General features: G+C 43.5%; 1 protein-coding gene across 1 annotated transcript in view; it reads right to left on the bottom strand.

Moving 5' to 3' along the window:
• Positions 1–17,091, bottom strand: part of CLVS2 (clavesin 2) — a 62,083-nt gene extending 44,992 nt beyond the window's left edge. The window contains exons 1-2 of the mRNA XM_007066196.3: positions 15,133–17,091; positions 3,862–4,036 (exon numbers count right to left, since the gene is read on the bottom strand). Coding sequence (XP_007066258.1) covers positions 3,862–4,036; positions 15,133–15,521 — 564 coding nt within the window. The 5' untranslated portion in view covers positions 15,522–17,091. The remainder of the gene's footprint in view (positions 1–3,861; positions 4,037–15,132) is intronic.
• Positions 17,092–17,881: the final 790 nt, after the last annotated feature.

The following is a 17,881-nucleotide window of genomic DNA, read 5'->3' as shown; positions in this document are numbered from 1 at the left end:
TGTTAGTCTCTAAGGTGCCACAAGTACTCCTGTTCTACTTATGCTAAACTGTTTGATCTTGTATTTAGCTGTGACACTTATTACCTTTCTCAGACCTGAAGAAGAGTTCTGTGTTGCTTGAAATCATCTCTCTCACCAACAGAAGTTGGCCTAACAAGAAATATTACCTCACCCACCTTATCTCTAAAAAGAATGGTGGCATTCTGAAAGCTTCTCAGAAATTTGGAGCATTAGTAATAGGCCAGAGGAATGAGTTGCTGGACAGAGGGTAGGTCACGTGGTGAAAAGTTGGTGACAAATGCAACTTAGTACCTGGGTATCACCACCAAATGAGTGGCATAGATGTTTCATTTGCTGTTAGAGACCTTGTACACTAAAGCTGGCCTATTTTTGTAATGCAGACTTCCTAGATTTCACTAGGTCACCTGGTCACAATTGTGCAAAGTACTCATTTTTTTTCCTAACGGGAAAAAAAAAAAATCATACAAATAGAAATATCTATAAATAAAAATGTCAACCAGGCCACATACTGTAAGAAAGGGAAACCCAGACTGCAAGTTTGTTACTGAGAAGGCATGGCTTCTCCTGACTGACTAAAGATATTGAATTTCAACACGTTCTAATCTCATTGCGTACATAGGAAGCACCTGACATTCAGATCAGTAATTTTGTAGTCTCACTGGTCCATGGAAAGTTATTAAAGCATACAACTGTGTCTATAACTGGTGTGACCACAACATAACAGCGCTGATAAGGCAAGAGAGCCATGCAAACAGATAGAGCAGAGAAGGCAATTAATTAACACCATAACATACCTATGCCAGGAGTCAGCAAAGTGCTATATTATGAATGCAATTGTATTTCTTGGAGTCCACGGTATTAGATACCATGTAGCACCTTGGCCACCACCAGCTCTATTTCCCCTTCAGCAGGGCCCCTTTAAGAACTCACTCAGCTTCCAGTCACCTTCTCAGCCCAAAATCCATTAATTTACCCCTCAGCAGGCTGGCAGCACACTTTGTCAAAAACAGAACTCAAAAGTCCCAAAACAAACACAAAGTCGTTCATCAGTTCCAGCTCCACAGCCCCGTTTCCTGAGATTACTGTCACGCCTCCAGACATCCCAGCTACTTCTCCCAACCATGCAACCCTCTTACTGCTTCCAGCTGCCTTTTAAATTTGAATCACCTGATTCATCTCAGGTGGGGCTCAGCTTGTAACCAGGGCTGGCTTAGCCCCAGGCTCTCCAGCCCAGGGGCAAGCCACCCCGTTACAATCCAGTTAGACTTTGTGGCAGCGTAAGGGTAGAAAGTGAAGAGGTGTTTAAGGAAGAAGCTATGTGGTGGATCTAAAGGTTCCAACCTTGTTGATGACCGATAAGGGTGTTCTTATAATGCTCTGTGATGGACTTTTGGGGTTTTTTCAGTTTGATTTTTTAAAACCTAGGAAATTTCACCCCCAAAAATGTTAAAACACATTATTAATGTTGCAAAGTCAAGCATTCAGAAGTTACAAAACATCAGAATTGAGTTAAATGTTAAGTTGTCTGAAAAAATCAGGTCATAGGCATGTTATACTGGGCGTGCAAAATTAATGGGAACTTTTGACTTTACAGATGGGAAACACAGGTAAAGAGTGATTAAGATGGGGATGATGCCTGCCTCTCACTCCCTCCTCACCAGAGTCAAAGACCTCCTGGACTATGACTGGGGAGACTGGCTGCATCCCCTGACGCTCACTCGGCACATGGGGCTCTCCATGCCTCACACTCCCCAGCGCGTACTTCAGGAGGTGAGGGCCGCTTTACCACCCACTGCTTGGCTCTTCCTTGATTGGGTCCTGCGAGAGGACATGCCTAGCCCACCCTCCACCCCAGGCCCTACGGACCTAGTCATCGGGCTCCTGCCGCGTGGACCTGCCAGGCCATCCCACCCCTTTACCGCGAGCCAGCTGCACGACTTGCAGCCGGTTTGGTTCTGGACCGCGCCAAGAAAATACCTGTACACGGTCGAGCTCCACACTCTTCACGTCCTCACCCTCGCGTCCTGCCCCGACACAAAATGGCGGGACCTCTTGCCACCTCTGGAGGGTGAGGAACCCCGGTGAGCCAGCCTATACTCCACCCTGGTCCTGAGGCCCACTGGGGACATCAGCTGGCGGATCCTTCATGGAGCTGTGAGCACGGGAGTGTACTTGGCGCGGTTCACTCCCCTCCCAGACACCTGCCCCTTTTGCGGCGTGAGGGAGACCCTGGCGCACATGTACCTGGAGTGCGCCAGGTTGCAGCCCCTATTCCAGCTCCTCTTGGATATCCTATTACGTTTTTGGTTGCACTTTTCCCCTCACCTGTTCATCTACACACTCCCCATCCATGGCCCCACAAAATCGCGGGACCTCCTTGTCAACCTCCTCCTAGCCCTGGCCAAAATGGCCATCTACAAAACCAGGGAGAGAAGGTTGGCTGATGGGGTTTCCTGCGACTGTGGGGCCTATTTCTGCTCCTCATTCCATTCACGCATCCGGGAAGAGTTCCTCTGGGCGGCGTCCGCTGGCTCCCTTGACACCTTCAAGAAGCAGTGGGCACTGTCCGGGGTTCTCTGCTTGGTGTCCCTGTCAGGTTCCCTTCGTTTAGCCCTATGACCTCACTCCCATTCCTGTTATCTCATTACTTGTCCCCCGTAATTATTTCAAATGCTGATTGATATTGCAAAATAAAAATCACATACTAAATCCAAACTTTCCAAAAACAAGAGGAAAACCCCCACACAAATAAAACACACACGGTGCCCTTAGTCTCTCAAATACCTTGTGCCACAGAGTCACTTTATGGGATTTCTGTTCAAAGCATAACAACCCAACCTGCATCTTTGCTCTTTGTCCTCGCAGCCCAGCTTACACACAGACTGTTCATTTTAGCTCACTGTTTCATATATGGGGCTTGATTGTCCTCTCACTTACACTGATGCATTCCAGTCAAGACCAGGGAACTCCACCAGAATAAGTGAGGGGAAAATCAGGATCACAGTCTCTCAGCTCTCACCATTCACCGATGTGGTAGTAGACTGAGCTCTGGTTGAGGCATTTCAAGAATTAGATCAAAACTTGACCCAGCACTACATAGTTCCTGCAAAGCTAGCAATATCCAAGTGAGTAAAATGCAAAGATAAGGTTGTTCTTTTGTTTTATACAAGTAATGGAAATGTTTAAATAATTAAAATCAGAAAAAAACAAAGAAAAGGAATATATGGCCTTATAAAAGCAAAGCACACTGCCACAAGAGTGAATCATAGGTATTTTTCCATAAAGATTCCTCCTTACGTTCAAGGTAGCAATTATTTCACAGATTAATGATTGTTAAAATGAAAAACTGTAAAGACCACAGAAAACAACTGGCAGTTGTGTAGTATCCTTCACAACGTCTCTGGGCCAAGTAGAATGCTCTAAAATGATCAGCATCTATAGCAGCTGTAAATTACAGTAAATATATAGGGTCTCAATTCTCCAACGCGCCGAGCACTTTGGATCCTGATCCAAAAAATACTTAAGCACCTGCTTAACTTTAAGCCAGGGCACAGTCCCAGTGAAGTCAGATGTGAAACCAGAGTGCCCTGCACCTTGCAGGACCAAGTACTAGGGCATGATTCTACTGCCGTTGAAGTCAATGACAAAACTCCTGTTGTGGGAGCCAGGGCAGACCAAGAGTTCATTAGCCCTGTCTAAAATGATGAGGCAACCCGATTATCTCAAAAGGCGAAAATGTCCCTATTTTAAACAAATGTGCCTCTTTTGTTTGTTTTGAATATGCAGGTTTTCAACCTGGAGCCAAGGAAATAGAGTAAGGAGTGAAAAAGGGAACCTTACCTGAAGGCCTTCTATGGCTAATCTCAGCATGCTTGGTGTGAGTTTGGAGGCCTGCTTGAAGGTGAAGTTGCTCCAGTCTATAATCAAAACAAATCCATTCACTTGAAGTTCAGGATCTTCAATCATGGCTTCTAAAGAAAGAAGTATGGCACGCAAAATATCCACCAGTGTGTACCTGTCGATAATAGAGGGCGAACTGGGTTAGGCTAACCAGAAGGGAATGATGAGGGCATGCAAAAACATGAGTTAAAAAACTTCTAACCATTTCCTCTCATGTTATTTATCAAACGTAAACCAAAAGGATGGATTTTGATTTTATATTTACCATATAGGTAACCTCGGATAAAATTAGCTATCAAATATAAGCAGCAAAAATATAAACTGCCAAAACAAATGTAAATTTTCCCATAGAAAGTGACAACCTTCTGAGCTGCCTAATTATTTTCCCATTTATCAAATGTATACACTGTAAGATCTGTGCAACTTCTATTGTTTTAAGATCATAGCTGCATGGAAGATAATTACAGTCAGACACTACAAACATGCACCCAATGTTCCCCGGCACAACTTTCCAAAGGTAGAGATTACAACTCCCCAGTCTTCAACTGCTAACAAAAGGGAATTTCAACACCTCTCTCTCTCATTATTGTTTACTCTCAGATCCATAAAGTACACTGTAGAATTTTCAAAGCACAACAAAAGAGTCTCTTCATGAAAACAAAAAAAGAAACACACCACTGCTTTGGAATATCTCTGGTTAAAGGCAATGTCAGCCTATTAAGATTTAATTAATCACCTTCTGAGTACTTTTTACCCCCTAGCAAGGCAGTTTCAATACTCAGTTTAGAATCTGATGATCATTTTCTTCTGCTACGGTCCACATTAAATTTTAGTACAGAGATTTTGTGTGCACGCTGCATCTAGAAATAGAAATAGTATATAATGATGTATTTTACACACACATATAAAGATTCCTATATAAATAAACATGCAATAGAAATGATAATTCCATGCTGGTCTCACCACCTAAATTTGGTCTCTCTGAGTCACAGCCTAGTATGGCCTACAAAAACTGTAGACTTTCCAGAGTAGGCTGCTAGGGGGTTCTTCCCTTGTAATTATTCTGCCAGCTGAACAATACTGGTAAAGGCCCCAGGTCTGCAAAGAGATCTGCTACCAAACCAAAAAACAAACGGGAAAATGGTAAGCATGTTTCATGAAAATTTCTGAAAGAAATTAAACATTATTCATTTAATTCAATTATTTTCATGATTTTTTTTATTTTGAAAAATTTTCATTTTGAAATCTTTCACGTTGTTTTGTCGAGATAAATCCCACTCTCTATTATATGTTAAAACTTCCCCCCTTTTTTCCACGCTGGTAAAAAGCGGGCATGGTAATAAGAGAAATCTGGGGGAAAAAACAATTTCTCTCTCTCACTTTATTACTTGCTCTTTCTTTACTTCCACTGGAAATTTTTAAAAGGGGAAAAGTGGAATTGCCTTATAATTTCCAAATGAAGGATTGCAAAAGGTGAAATTTTTCAATTTTTGCCAAAAAAATATTTTTTTTTTGATGAAAAGTTTCCATAAAATGAAATTTTCTATGGGGGCGGGGGGAGGCAGTCTTTGAAACTCCGTTTTTTGATGCAAAATGGTCAAAAACATTTTGACCAGCTATTCATGGACTCTTACACCCCTACGTGTCCTCTTGGAGTCAGTGGGGCTCTGCATGACCATAAGAGCTGACTACAGCAGATCCCTTTGCAGGGCTGAGACTTTCAGCATTCCACAGCCACCCATAACTGGCCACTTTCCAGAAGCTGAGCAATAGACTCCACCCAGCCTAACTGCCATATCATAGAATATCCGGGGTGGAAGAGATCTCAGGAGATCATCTAGTCCAACCCCCTGCTCAAAGCAGTGCCAATCCCCAATTTTTGCCCCGATCCCTGAATGCCCCCCTCAAGGATTGAACTCACAACCCTGGGTTTAGCAGGCCAATGCTCAAACCACTGAGCTATCCGTCCGTCCGTCCCTGTTCAGTCAAAGAGGAAACATTTAAAAATAAAAACGGAACCTGAGTTGTCAGCTCTATTCCAAAGCTCAGTATAAACCACAGAGTAGACCAAGCACCAAGTTTTTACCACCATGTCATCAAATCCTGTGTGTCAGACAGACAGGCAGATATATGTATATGTTAGTCTGAGACATCATGCATCTTCCTATGTAGTCGCCTCCTAACCCACCACTGGAAAGGGGTGCAGGACACCCAATCAAAGTGGTCTTGAAAACACCCAGTACAGTCTATATTGCACTGTTGATAGCACAAGCACTATAAAAGACTCCCACTTTTTTTCTACTGTAGAAGCAGCTGCAGCTCTCTTGTTTGGGAGCATGAGAGCTCCACTTTGACAGAGTGTCCCGCACTCCTTTCCAGTGGTGGGGAATGGAAGAGGCACAGGCATACTCTCCCACGGGCACACTAACTTGTATTAGGGATGATCAGAAAAGTTAAAATTTTGATGAAAAAGAGAAAATATTCCATGAAAATGTTCACCAGAAAGGTTATCTGACTAGCTGTAGTACATAAGGTATTTAAAGATGGCTAGGGCATCTCTCTCTTCCGTTGGGGCCATGCACTGGGATTATGCCATCCTTAAAATGGTAGGCACCCTTTTGGTTTAAGCAATCCCACGTGAATGTGGGCAGCTCATTTATATTAAATGCCAAGATGCTGCACAAGTCCCCAGTGGGCTGAGCTGGGTTTGCGGAGATTTGTTTTCATTCAGGGGGACAGACATTTCTTCTGAACACATTAGTCCATTACAAAGCAAGTCTGTCGGGGATCCAGAATGCCACATATATATTGTTTGCTGGATCAGACCCCTAAGCTATCATGACACAGAGAGTGAAATCCTGACCCTGCTGAAGTCAATGACAAAATTCCCATTGACTTGAATGGAGTCAGGATTTCACCCCTAGTGTTGAAGGAGCGGTGATTCTACAGGGCTAGATTCCGATACCCTTACTCACATTCTATAGTACCTTATTCCACAAAAAGGTCCCATTAAGATGGTACTCAATGTGAGTATGGGTCTCCGAATTTGGCCTATAAAACTTATAATTTCATGGTTCTCAGCTGAAAAGGGAAAGGATTTCTCCCTCCAATGAAGAAGACAAAAAGAACAATGATAGAACTACCAGAAAATGCTTTCACTTGCTATCAGGAGAAGACACACAATTTATCCATGAAATAAAATAAATCAAGTTAGAACCATTCAGGAACTAGTCCATGTTTAAAAAACAAACAAAACAAACCCCCCACCTTGATAGGAAATTAGCTGAAAATAAAAGATAAACTATCTTACCCTGGCATTTTGATTATCTATATTGGGCTTTCTTTCTTGATTTTGCTATATTACTTAAGCCAGCTACATTGCTGAAAACCACAAAAGAAAGAAAAATCCATTATGGGCAGTGCTTAGTTTTTGCTGGGGCTGAACTCTGGCATCTGTGAGCTTGGCAGTTCATAACCCCAGCACCCCCTGGGCTCTCAGCCAGCAGCTGCCACTCTCTGACACCCAGCTCTGAAGGCAGCACCACTGCCAGCAGCCGTGCAGAAGTAAGGGTGGCAATACACCATACCACGCCATAGTTCTGTGCTGCTGCTGGCGGTGGTACTGCCTACAGAGCTGGGTGCCCAGCCAGTGCCACTGCTCTCTGGCCACCCACCTTGCGCCCTGGCACCTCTTTCATTACAAATTAAGCACCGATTATAGGCCACTTAACACAGCTTTTACTCTGAGCAAATGCTGAGGCTACCCAGAAATCTAAATCCAACATGATAGAGGAAACCTTAGGTGTTGCAAATTGTGTATTAAAGTCAAAGCAGAAAAGCTCTATAAAATGAAATATGAATAAAGGAGCTATATTACAGTTGTTACATAGCACAGAGTTATCTGTATAAAGCTTCATCTCTAGTCCACTCTACACAATACATGGGACCTATGTAAACTGAAGTCCTTTCACAGGCTTGTCCTGCTATATGATGAACCCTAACACATGTTCCATTCTCATCTGGACTTGACGTGTGTGCGACTATGGTTGGTAGAAAATTACTTGTCACTGAGACATGCAATTCTTTTTAAAAACTGGATACCTATAATCGTGCAGCTACATACCCGGTAGCCAACAACAAACTAATTCAAGCCCCATGCAACAACATTCTATCTTTGCATATTTCCTAACATTTTCCAGGGACTGATTAGGAAATGTAACGGAATGTAGAGCTGGATAACTATTTTGTAGTTGTTAGTCAAATCATTGGATGAATAACCTGCCCCCCCCCCATCCAGTTTTCAACCACCTCAATAGCTAGTCAAATACTTCTTGTTCCATACATTCTTCAATCCATAATGCCAATATTTGTGGACTAATTTACCTGGGAAGCTCTAGAAGATGTATTGTGGAGTAACCATTAGTAGCTCCATAGTTAAGATTGCAACATTGTTTCCATTTAAAAAAGAATTTTGAATCCTCTCTAAATCTGAACAGCTTGAAAACTGTTAGGCCAGTTCAGAGGCCCAGGTAGAGTTTGTGGTGCACCTCAGAGGCCATTTGATCAAGCAGTTCCTGAGACAGAGCCCTCCAAAATGAACTGTTTAAGTATTGCTAACCTAAAATGTGTTTCTCATGGGATTACATTTCTTTTGACCTTCTCTCTCTCTAATTTCATTTACCCTCTTTTTATCCTCTCTCCTTATTCCAATCTTTCTTCAGTCTCCTCTTTTCATTGCAGATTGATAAATACACACACATGTTCATTCCTTACAGCCCCACCCCTTTCCTGTTTTATGTTTTCCCTTTATTAATTGTTGTCTCTTTCCTGACCACTCACTCCTTTTCTTTCTTGATTCTCTCTTCTTCTTTCTCCCTTTCCTCCCTATTGCTTGCCTACTCTCTCCTTTTCTTGTCATCACCCCTATCAATGCTTCTTCCTCCCCAGATCCTATGAAAAAACCCTTGACTTTGGTGCCGCACTGGTCAAGCATTGTTCAAAAACAGGTGCACTAGTCTAAATGTATTAAGCTCTATTTATATAAAAATTTGACATCAAAAGTATTATATAAAGAGATGCAAAAAGAAAGCTAACTAATGGGAATTTTGAGACTTGGCTTACATTTTAGTGTTCTGCACATCCCCAATTTTACAATATTTTTATATATAATTTCTTTGATTTCCTTGGATTTATAAAAGCCTCAGTAGGTGCCCATCCTACCCCCTGGGTTGTACTGCTAAGATCCATGTGCAGTGTTCAGATAACTTTCAATTTAACTAGAGAAATGTCACAAAGCAAAAATGAAAAGTAGCATTAACTGCAAGCACTAGCACAAAATATAACCAGAATGAGATGAGATTTGTTGCAGTTGCTAGTTGTTAACTACTGCCATTGTACAGCGTGAAAGAAAGAAGCCATCATTTTATTCCATCGATCTGTACTGTTACAGCCATTGGCCAGCTCAATGTGTGTGCTAAGTAGCATGTGCCCATTCTTCACAGCAAGACCCAAAGACTCCAGCAGATTAAGTCATTTTGACCTCCAGGCCTTTCAGCTTTTAGGGTGTTTGTTTATTGAGGGGACACTGAGTGCTTTATTTTCCTCTGACCCCAGTTTTCCAATTACTGCTACAGTGGTTTCAGGTGAGCAATGTGCATTGTGTCTGATTTGCTATAATGTATGGCTTTACAATAACCTAGAGCTAACCTGCACCCCACTGCTGGAGAAATAAATCCTGTTTTATTAATGGCTGACTTCAGTCACACTTTTTCATATAGCCTCTCACATGACATACAGTAGCTAGTAGTGTGTAACTAATTCTTTTAAATAATCTAGAATTCACTATTAACTGTATTTAATGCCTCCTATTTATACAACCATGATTTATACAACTGTTTATACAATACTTTTAGCCTAGAAAAACGTATCAGTAACAAAGCTGGAAACAGGTGATCATGTACTGAATGAATACTGTGGGCTAGGTTCACAAAAAGCATCACAACGTCCAATTTTTAGGCACCTAGGAAATCACTGGGATACACAAGGCCTGAGTTAGGCGCCCAGGCTTTCTGTGCAATGAATGGAGAGAGACAGATACCTAAGAATATGATTCAAAAAACAAGCAAGCTAGGCAGCTCCTTGCCTAAGCCAACCAATGGGAGATGCTGAGGAGAGGGGTGTGTCCTAAACTCCACTCCCTCACAGAATTCAGCACCTACATATAGGCTGGAAGGAAGCAGCTCTCTTGGCATGGGATTCTCAGATGTGAACCCTTGCTTAGAATTAGGTGCATATGGCATTTTTTGCAAGAAGCTGGGGTGGGGTGGAGAGGAGGAAGAAGAAGAGCAACCATCCTGTGCCCTGGCTTCATCCTCATACAACAACTGAAGCTAGAGAGAAGACAGCTAGATCACTGGTGGCAGAAGTTTTATGTCAAATCAAATCACCTATGTCAGATGTTTTTAACATCTTATGCCAGAGTTATGTGGGAAGCAAAGTAGAGTTTCTTTGCCTTTACCATAGCATCTGTCAAATCTTGCATCGGCTAATTCCCATTTGTTTTGAATAGCAGACAGTCTGGTTCCTCTGAGATGTCGTATTAGCTCTATGGCTGACGTGAGTCCCTACCATTATGAGGAAATTGGGTGTGGATTCAGTCTGCTTCTGTGGATGCAAAGTGGTATCTGGGTCTCCACTTGAGTTTAGGTCAGTGTAGCTTCCTGAGGTACTAGATGTGTTGGGAATATAATCATACCACAACCTTTTAGAGTCATGTCCACCCTGGCTGGTGAAGGTTTCCATTAAAGAAGCTGTTGTACAGTCACTGCTCCAAAAAAAAAAAAAAAAAATCACTTCATTCTGGCAGTCTCTAGTATCCAGTATCTAATTAACCAAGAACGGTAGATACTTTTAGAAGGTTTTGGCAAGACAACTCAACTACAAGAGATGCCTCAGATCTCCTTGACTCTTGTCAATCCGGGTACAGGTGTGGGCACTGACAAAAGAGGAGACCTCATAAAAGTCAGCTAAAGTTAAAAATCTTTTGTTTTATGTCTATTGTGTTAGCACCCAGAAGCCGCAATCAAGGTCAAAGAGCCTACTGTGTTAGATGTTGTACAAAGCATAGGGAAGTATAGCATTTGCCCCAAAGATCTTACAGCTTTGATCTTTTGGATTTGCCATTAATACCCAGAGTAACAAACTTCTATTATAGTGTTTTCATTAATTATAATTCATATTTTAAAAAAATATATTATTTCACACATAGACTGACCTTAATATCCAAGTAGTGTTACTATTTATTTGCATAATTATTTTGACATTTTGTTCAACTCATCGCTTCAAAAATCTACTTGCTAACTCATCTGGTGACTAGGGAGTCGCAGAGTAGGATGAGCCCTTAATGTTTGAGGAATTTAAACTGCCATTTAAAAAAGTTTCTAACCCGTGTGGTTGTGAAAACAGCCCTTTGAATGTGAAGCCGTGCAGTGTCTTGTTCCTGAGTCCTCAACAGACCGCTCCAGTGCCTTTGATTCGGCTTATAGATTTCCCCATGGGACAGCAGAGTAAAATTAACAAGTCTGGTCAATTTCACCACTGATATTCAGAACCCTGCAGACAGCTGTGAAACTGACAGGAATAATGCCAATTTTATTCTGCCATTCTTGGGAAAGCTCTGAGTGATAGTTGAAGCAAACATTAGTGGTAGTTATCTAGGAAGATATTCCAAAACACCCACAAAGGGTAGTGGAGGATGAGGATACAAAAGAAAAAAAAAAAAAAAAGCCTTCACCCACTGCAATAGCCAGAAAATTTTTGGAAGGAGTAAGATAATAGAGATCCTTGCTCCCAACAATCAAAAGGCTATGCCTGGGGGGAGCGGGAGGAGAAGACAATCTCCCTTCCAGTAACCAGTTGGAAGCATAAAATAGATAAATTATACACCTATTATCCAAATGTAATCATATACCTCATATTAATCAGAAGTTAATATGAAAGATTGAGCCCTATGTACAACCCAGGCACAGCCCCTGGTAGGAATCCCATCACCTTTTCCCTACCCAAGTGCTGAGAGAGGTGTTGGACTGCTCACTAAGACATTCCCCTTAACCCTTGCACTACAACCTCAGCCCATCTTTTTTATAGGTTTCTGGTTTAGTCTTTCAGACTGTAGGGCATCTGGTAGAGTTTTCAGGCCCTGCTTTAATTTAGTGAATGTAATGTCTTGTTTGGCACATGGGCTTGTTTTTTCATAGGAATGTTTTGTTTCGTTCTTTTCCTATTCCTAAGTCCTTTAATTGGTTTGATGGTAATTGGAACTATATAAATGACTGTTGATGCTACATAAATCCTCTGGTCTGTGGCTGTTATTCATTTAAAAAAAACAATTGTCACTTTTTAGTTGGAACTGTTAATATGTTGGCTATAATAAATTGTACACGTATGATAAATTATATTTATTGGCTTGTAGCGCACTGTTAACTTAGTCAAGAAAGTATGCAGGGAATTCACTGATTGAACAGAAGCTTTTGAAAAGTTTTGTTATAAGTAAAAAGCACACTGGTTTGCGTACTGTTAACGCATTAAGGGCTTAATCAATGTGAGAGACGGGTGCATAGCACCACTCAGGATCAGGCATTAAATGAATATCAGGTCAGCTGCATTCGTGGGGAGGCAGTGCAGTCCCTTGGATGGGATACTCGCCTGGGAGTCAGGAAATCTAAGTTTTATTCCCAGATCTGCCACTGACCTGCTGTGTGACCTTCAGCAAGTCAATTCCCCTTTCTGTACCTTTGTTCTCCTCCCTTTGTCTGTCTTATCCCTGTGGACAAATAACTCTCTCTTTAGGGCAAGGACAGTGGGATTCCAATCTCAGTTGGGGTACCTAGGTAGTTGGGGTATCGCAGTCACACTACGACTGTAATATAAATAATAATGTGTTCAGTTAAACTTACATAAAATTGTAATTATGTTTTGTCTTTTTAATATTCTCCCAGATGATCTCATGTAATTTAAATCAAATAAGAACACATCTCACTATTAATACAGGAAAATAAACCCACTCTTGCCACATTAAAAACAAGTGATTAACAAGTGCTATTTTTTTGTACTTTGACTAAGAACTAGTGCTCTGCGTATTTCCACATAAAACTTATTTTACCAGAGTGCAATTATGAAGAAGAAAATTGATCATACTCGAGACAGGCCAGACTAGATTTGTGAGAGAATTTCATCATAGCAGAAGTACAACTTCAACAAGATGTCTAACTTGTCATGTCCTTCCACTTATTCCTGTCATTTTGCTCTTTCTTTTAGGATATTACCAGCTTCTTAATTTAAGAAAAGGCTTGAGGTTGTCGTTTACAGGGTAAGGAGCTATAGTGATGTAACTATTTATTAATTATTATTATTTTTGTGGCAGTGCCTAATCCTGCAACCTTTGCACACATCAGTAGTACTTGCTCTCTTGGGTAACCTTAGTGATTTTAATGAGATTACTCGCAGGAGTATAGTTTGCAGGAGTGGTCCATAAATAGTTCGCACCTAATGGATCCATGAATAGATCTGTATTGAAAGTTAAACAATGTTTAAACTGCCTGTAATTTGAGGGCTATAGGTGATCCACCAATAACAGAAGGAAATTATGTATAGCATCCCCAGTGATGCATTTTTAAACCAATTTTTCCCCTCACAGAACACGCTGCCTGTTACTCACATACCAGGCCTTGATAATAATACACAGCACTTGCATGAGCTCACTAAGCCATCCTCACGCCAGAACGGACCACAATCAGCTTTAGGGCCTTTGTAGCCTCATTCAGTTTTGAAACCTTGCGGCAAAAAACTTGTATAAAGACCCCTCCCGTCTCACTGATAATTTCACCAAGGAGATCGTCAGATGCAGAGTAGGAGAGGTGAAGGGAAGAGATGTTTAACATCAATCTGACACATGCATAATTAGATGGTTCAGTAACTAATCTTGCCTTCTCTGGCTGAGGAAAAGTACTCAGAGCCTGAGCTGCATGTGCATCCAGACTTTTCAGTTCCTCTTCAGAAATGGGAATTAGCCCTGAGTTGGAAGAGCATTGTGGGTATTACTGATATGCAAATGAGCACTACCAAGCAGCCCTCTCTTTCATTGCTTTAGATGTATTGTGTGCTTAAGCAAAAGGAGCTGAGACAAGATCTAATAAATATTTGTCAGGCCAGTTGGACAAATTATCTGTTTTGCCTCTTTTAAATGCATCATTATTTCAGCTGTGGAAGAGGCAGAGGAATGTAAATCAAGGAGCATGTCCTTTGCCTAATCCATCAATAAGGGAAAAAGGAGTCCCTATCCCCCGCCCTGAATATACATGGCAGTGCACAGAGGGAGCTTTAAGTCAAAATGTGTCATCTCTATTTCCTTTTTCCCGCTCCATGCTGCGGTCCAGTCCTGCTGTGTGTAAAGCAGGGTGTGTCCCTATTGCCCTCCCCATCATCCTGTAACTACTGGATTTCATCAGTGGTGGGAGGAGGTTTCAATCATAGAGTCATAAAGTTTAAGGCCAGAAGGGACCACCAGATCATCTCAGCCTTCTGTATATCACAGGCCACCACCAACACTCAGCATCTACATGCTAAACTCAACAACTGAAATCAGACCAAAAGCATTACAGCCCAAAGGAGACTAGACTGTTCTGTGCCACAGGAGGGACTTAGGTGCACCAGTGCCCAAGGCCCCTGCAATGGCAGGGAAATGATTAAGGAAGATACACCCAGACGATCCTGGCAATGATCTGCACCCATACGCTGCAGAAGGTGATGGCCCGCCAATGTCACTACCAATCTGACCTGGGGGGAAATTCCTTCCAGGTACCACATATGGTGATCAGTTAGACCCTGAGCACATGAGCCAGCCAAGCACCTGAGAGAGAGAGAATGCTTGGTGCCACCTCACAACCTTTGCTCACCCTGTCCAAAGTCTCATCTCTAGCTGTGGCCATTCCTGATGCTTCAGAGGAAGGAGATACAACTACCACCACCCCAAAAAAACCCAGAATACACTGGGAGGAAGAGTCCCTTCCTGACCCTGGCTGGTGGCCAAACCCTGAAGCATGAGCTTTTAGGACCATAAGACATGCAGTCCAATGGGGGTGGGTGGGTTAATGAATGAGTGCGTCTCAGCCAGGTGGGAAGGGGCATGTGTTAGAGTCTGGGCTCAGTATTTACCTGCTCTGGTCCCAGTTGGCAGCGAACAGGACCAGGATCTTCCTTCCGTAGTGGTCAAGGTTGGCCAGCCCGCCGGGGAAGCCATCCTTCAGTGCCTGCTTGATGCCGGGGTCAGTGGCCTTGAAGCTCTTGAACATGTCCAGGTTCTGCTGCCGGTACTCAAAGTACTGAGCCAGCAGGCGGAACGCCTCGAAGTGCTGAAATTTCCTGGCTCTCAGGAAGCGCAGAATGAAGGCATCATCTGTGCGGAGGAAGCCAATGTCTGGCCGAGTGATCACCATGTCCCGCACCTCCTGGATGTCCTGGTGCAGGGTATCCGGGTTCTCATTCAGCTCCAGCCGGGCTTTCTCCAGCGTCTCTGGGGACAGACCTGCCTGCAAATGAGTCATAGTGCTGCTCCCTCCTCTGTCGCTGCTAACTGTGCTCCTTTCCCTTATAGGATGCACCCCCACACCACCCCAAAAGGCTGATGCAGTTGTTCCTTAGAGCATGTACCCCCCTCCCCAAATCTCCCCACAACCTGCTGCTCCTCTTCCTTGTAGAATGTATCCCTTAGCCCCAGCAACCTGCTGTTCCTGTCCCTTAGGAGACCCCTCTTCCACCTGGCAAAGAACCTTTCCCCCAGGACCCCAATAGCCTGATGCTGCAGTCACTGTAGAGAGAAAAGCCAATAGAACAATAACACCACGCCACACACAAACACCCTATTGCTGCAAATCACTATGGAAAGAAGCCCAGCAACAGCTAGTAATAATAATTAATACAGTGGATCCCCAGCAGAGTTTCCAGGAAGGGGGGAGGGTTCTTTCCCCCAGAAGACCCAAGTTTGCCCCTTCGGTTAAGTAGGCATTTTATCGGTGTAATAAAAAGCTGCAGTTGTGGTGGTTTTTTAAGAGCCACATGATCACAGAGAGCGAGTCCAAAAAGCAGGACGAAGGACTATCTCTGGATTTGGGATGAGGGTTTTATCCCTCCCCCGTGCAAACAGTGATCTCACCCCTGATGCTGCAGTCACTAGAGAAACAATAATAATAATAATAAATAAATAAATAAAATAAAGGTGGTTCCTCAAACTGAGAGTTCCCGGTAGAGGTTGCTTTCCAAAAGAAGGACCATTTATTTAAGACCAAGGTCTGCCATGGTTAAGAGGCATTTTTCTTTGATTTAAAAAGAAAAGGAAAAAAAGCTACATGTCGTTCGTTTGCTGGTCTATATTTAAAGATCCTCTTGAGCGCAGACAAGGACTCCAGAAAACAAAAACTGCCTATGGCTTGGGGTGGGCTTTTTCCTTCTCCCCACCTACACACACAGCGATCTCAGATGGTACCCGCGGGATCTGGTGCTGGTTGTTGTATTTCCCCCACCCCCGCTCTATTATTTTATTTTATTTATCTCAGCCAGGTCTTCCCACGCACTGCACGCCGCCTTGGAGGGACTGGTCTCCGGCCCATCCTCCTCCTTCTCCCGGACGGCTGAATTCAATCGCTCTGCAAAACGCACAGTCCTCAGCAGCAAGGAAAAAAGGGCTGGGGAGACAGCTCGCCAGGCAAACAAAAACCTAGGCAATGCGGCACCTCCCGGCATCCATCAGCAACAGCAGCTCCCCTTGCTGGCGAGCCCGGAGCTAGGCAGCTGGGAGGAGAGGCAGAGTCGCCGAGCCCGGAGCCCAGGACCTGCCCAGGGGACGCGGCGGGCTCAGGCTCCCCGAGGCGCGCGCTGCCGGCAGCCCGGCTGGTGTCTGGCCGGGGCGATGCGGCGGCTCCGCCTTTGTGTTGTTCTGGAGCAAGCCGCCGGCTCCTTGTGCTGCTGCTGCGGCTCTGCCTCGTGTTCAGTGCGCGGCTGCTGGCAGGTTTGCGTCAATCAGGGCTCCCTAGGCGGCGGCTGCCGGTGACTCCAGCTCAGATCAGCCCCTCTCTCGCTCACGCCCTTCCCCCTGCTTGCTGTCCGCGGGAGAAAGAGAAAAACCCACAGAGCAGCCCCCAGATCGCTCCAGCCCAGCCCATCCCCCCGGTTCCCCCCTGCACCTGCTCCCCTGCCCCTCCTTGGGCCACCAGCAGGCCTCTTGCAATGGAATATTTATATTCCGGCAGCTGAGAAACGCCCCCCTGCCCTCCCTTTCCCCCAACCCATCTATTCCTTCCCACTCTTTTGTGTACAGAGAGCCGAACTGCAGTGGAATTAGCAGCTATTGTTGATTTAGATTCATATTGACACTCATTAGTGTCTAGTTCCTACAGGAACCATCCCTCTGCTAAATGCATTTGAGATACTAAAAAAACCAAAACAACCCCCAAACATCGGTGGCTTTGGATTATTAAAAACGCCTTTGCAGCAGGAAAGTTTAGAAGAGAAATCCAGGAGAACTACTTGGCAGTGTGTATGGGATGGAGAAAGGGGGTTCAGCAATGGTAAATTACAGCAGCCCCTGTGACCCTCTAATTGTAAATCCTTTAATTCAGACACACACAACTGCTCGGGAAACATTGACCCTTTGTGGAGAATGATTCTTGCTTGTTCTCAACGTAAAAGTGACTTCTGATGTATTTGGAAAGTTCAGTAAAATTCAAATTGGCCAGTTTTGAGACATTTGAACATGGTTTTCTGCTAAGATTTTTTTTCAATGATGATTTGCACTCTGACAACTCAAACACGGCTTCTTTTGACTGTGGTTTTCTGATTATAGAAATACACAGAAAAAACACAATCCCACGTTAAAGGCCTCAATCCTGCAAATGCAAATCTCTTTGAA

Source organism: Chelonia mydas, chromosome 3, assembly GCF_015237465.2.
Source record: "Chelonia mydas isolate rCheMyd1 chromosome 3, rCheMyd1.pri.v2, whole genome shotgun sequence".
NCBI classification, from domain to species: Eukaryota; Metazoa; Chordata; order Testudines; family Cheloniidae; genus Chelonia; species Chelonia mydas.
The sequence above is the reverse complement of the archived record's forward strand: the minus strand, read 5'-3'. Positions and strand labels throughout refer to the sequence as shown.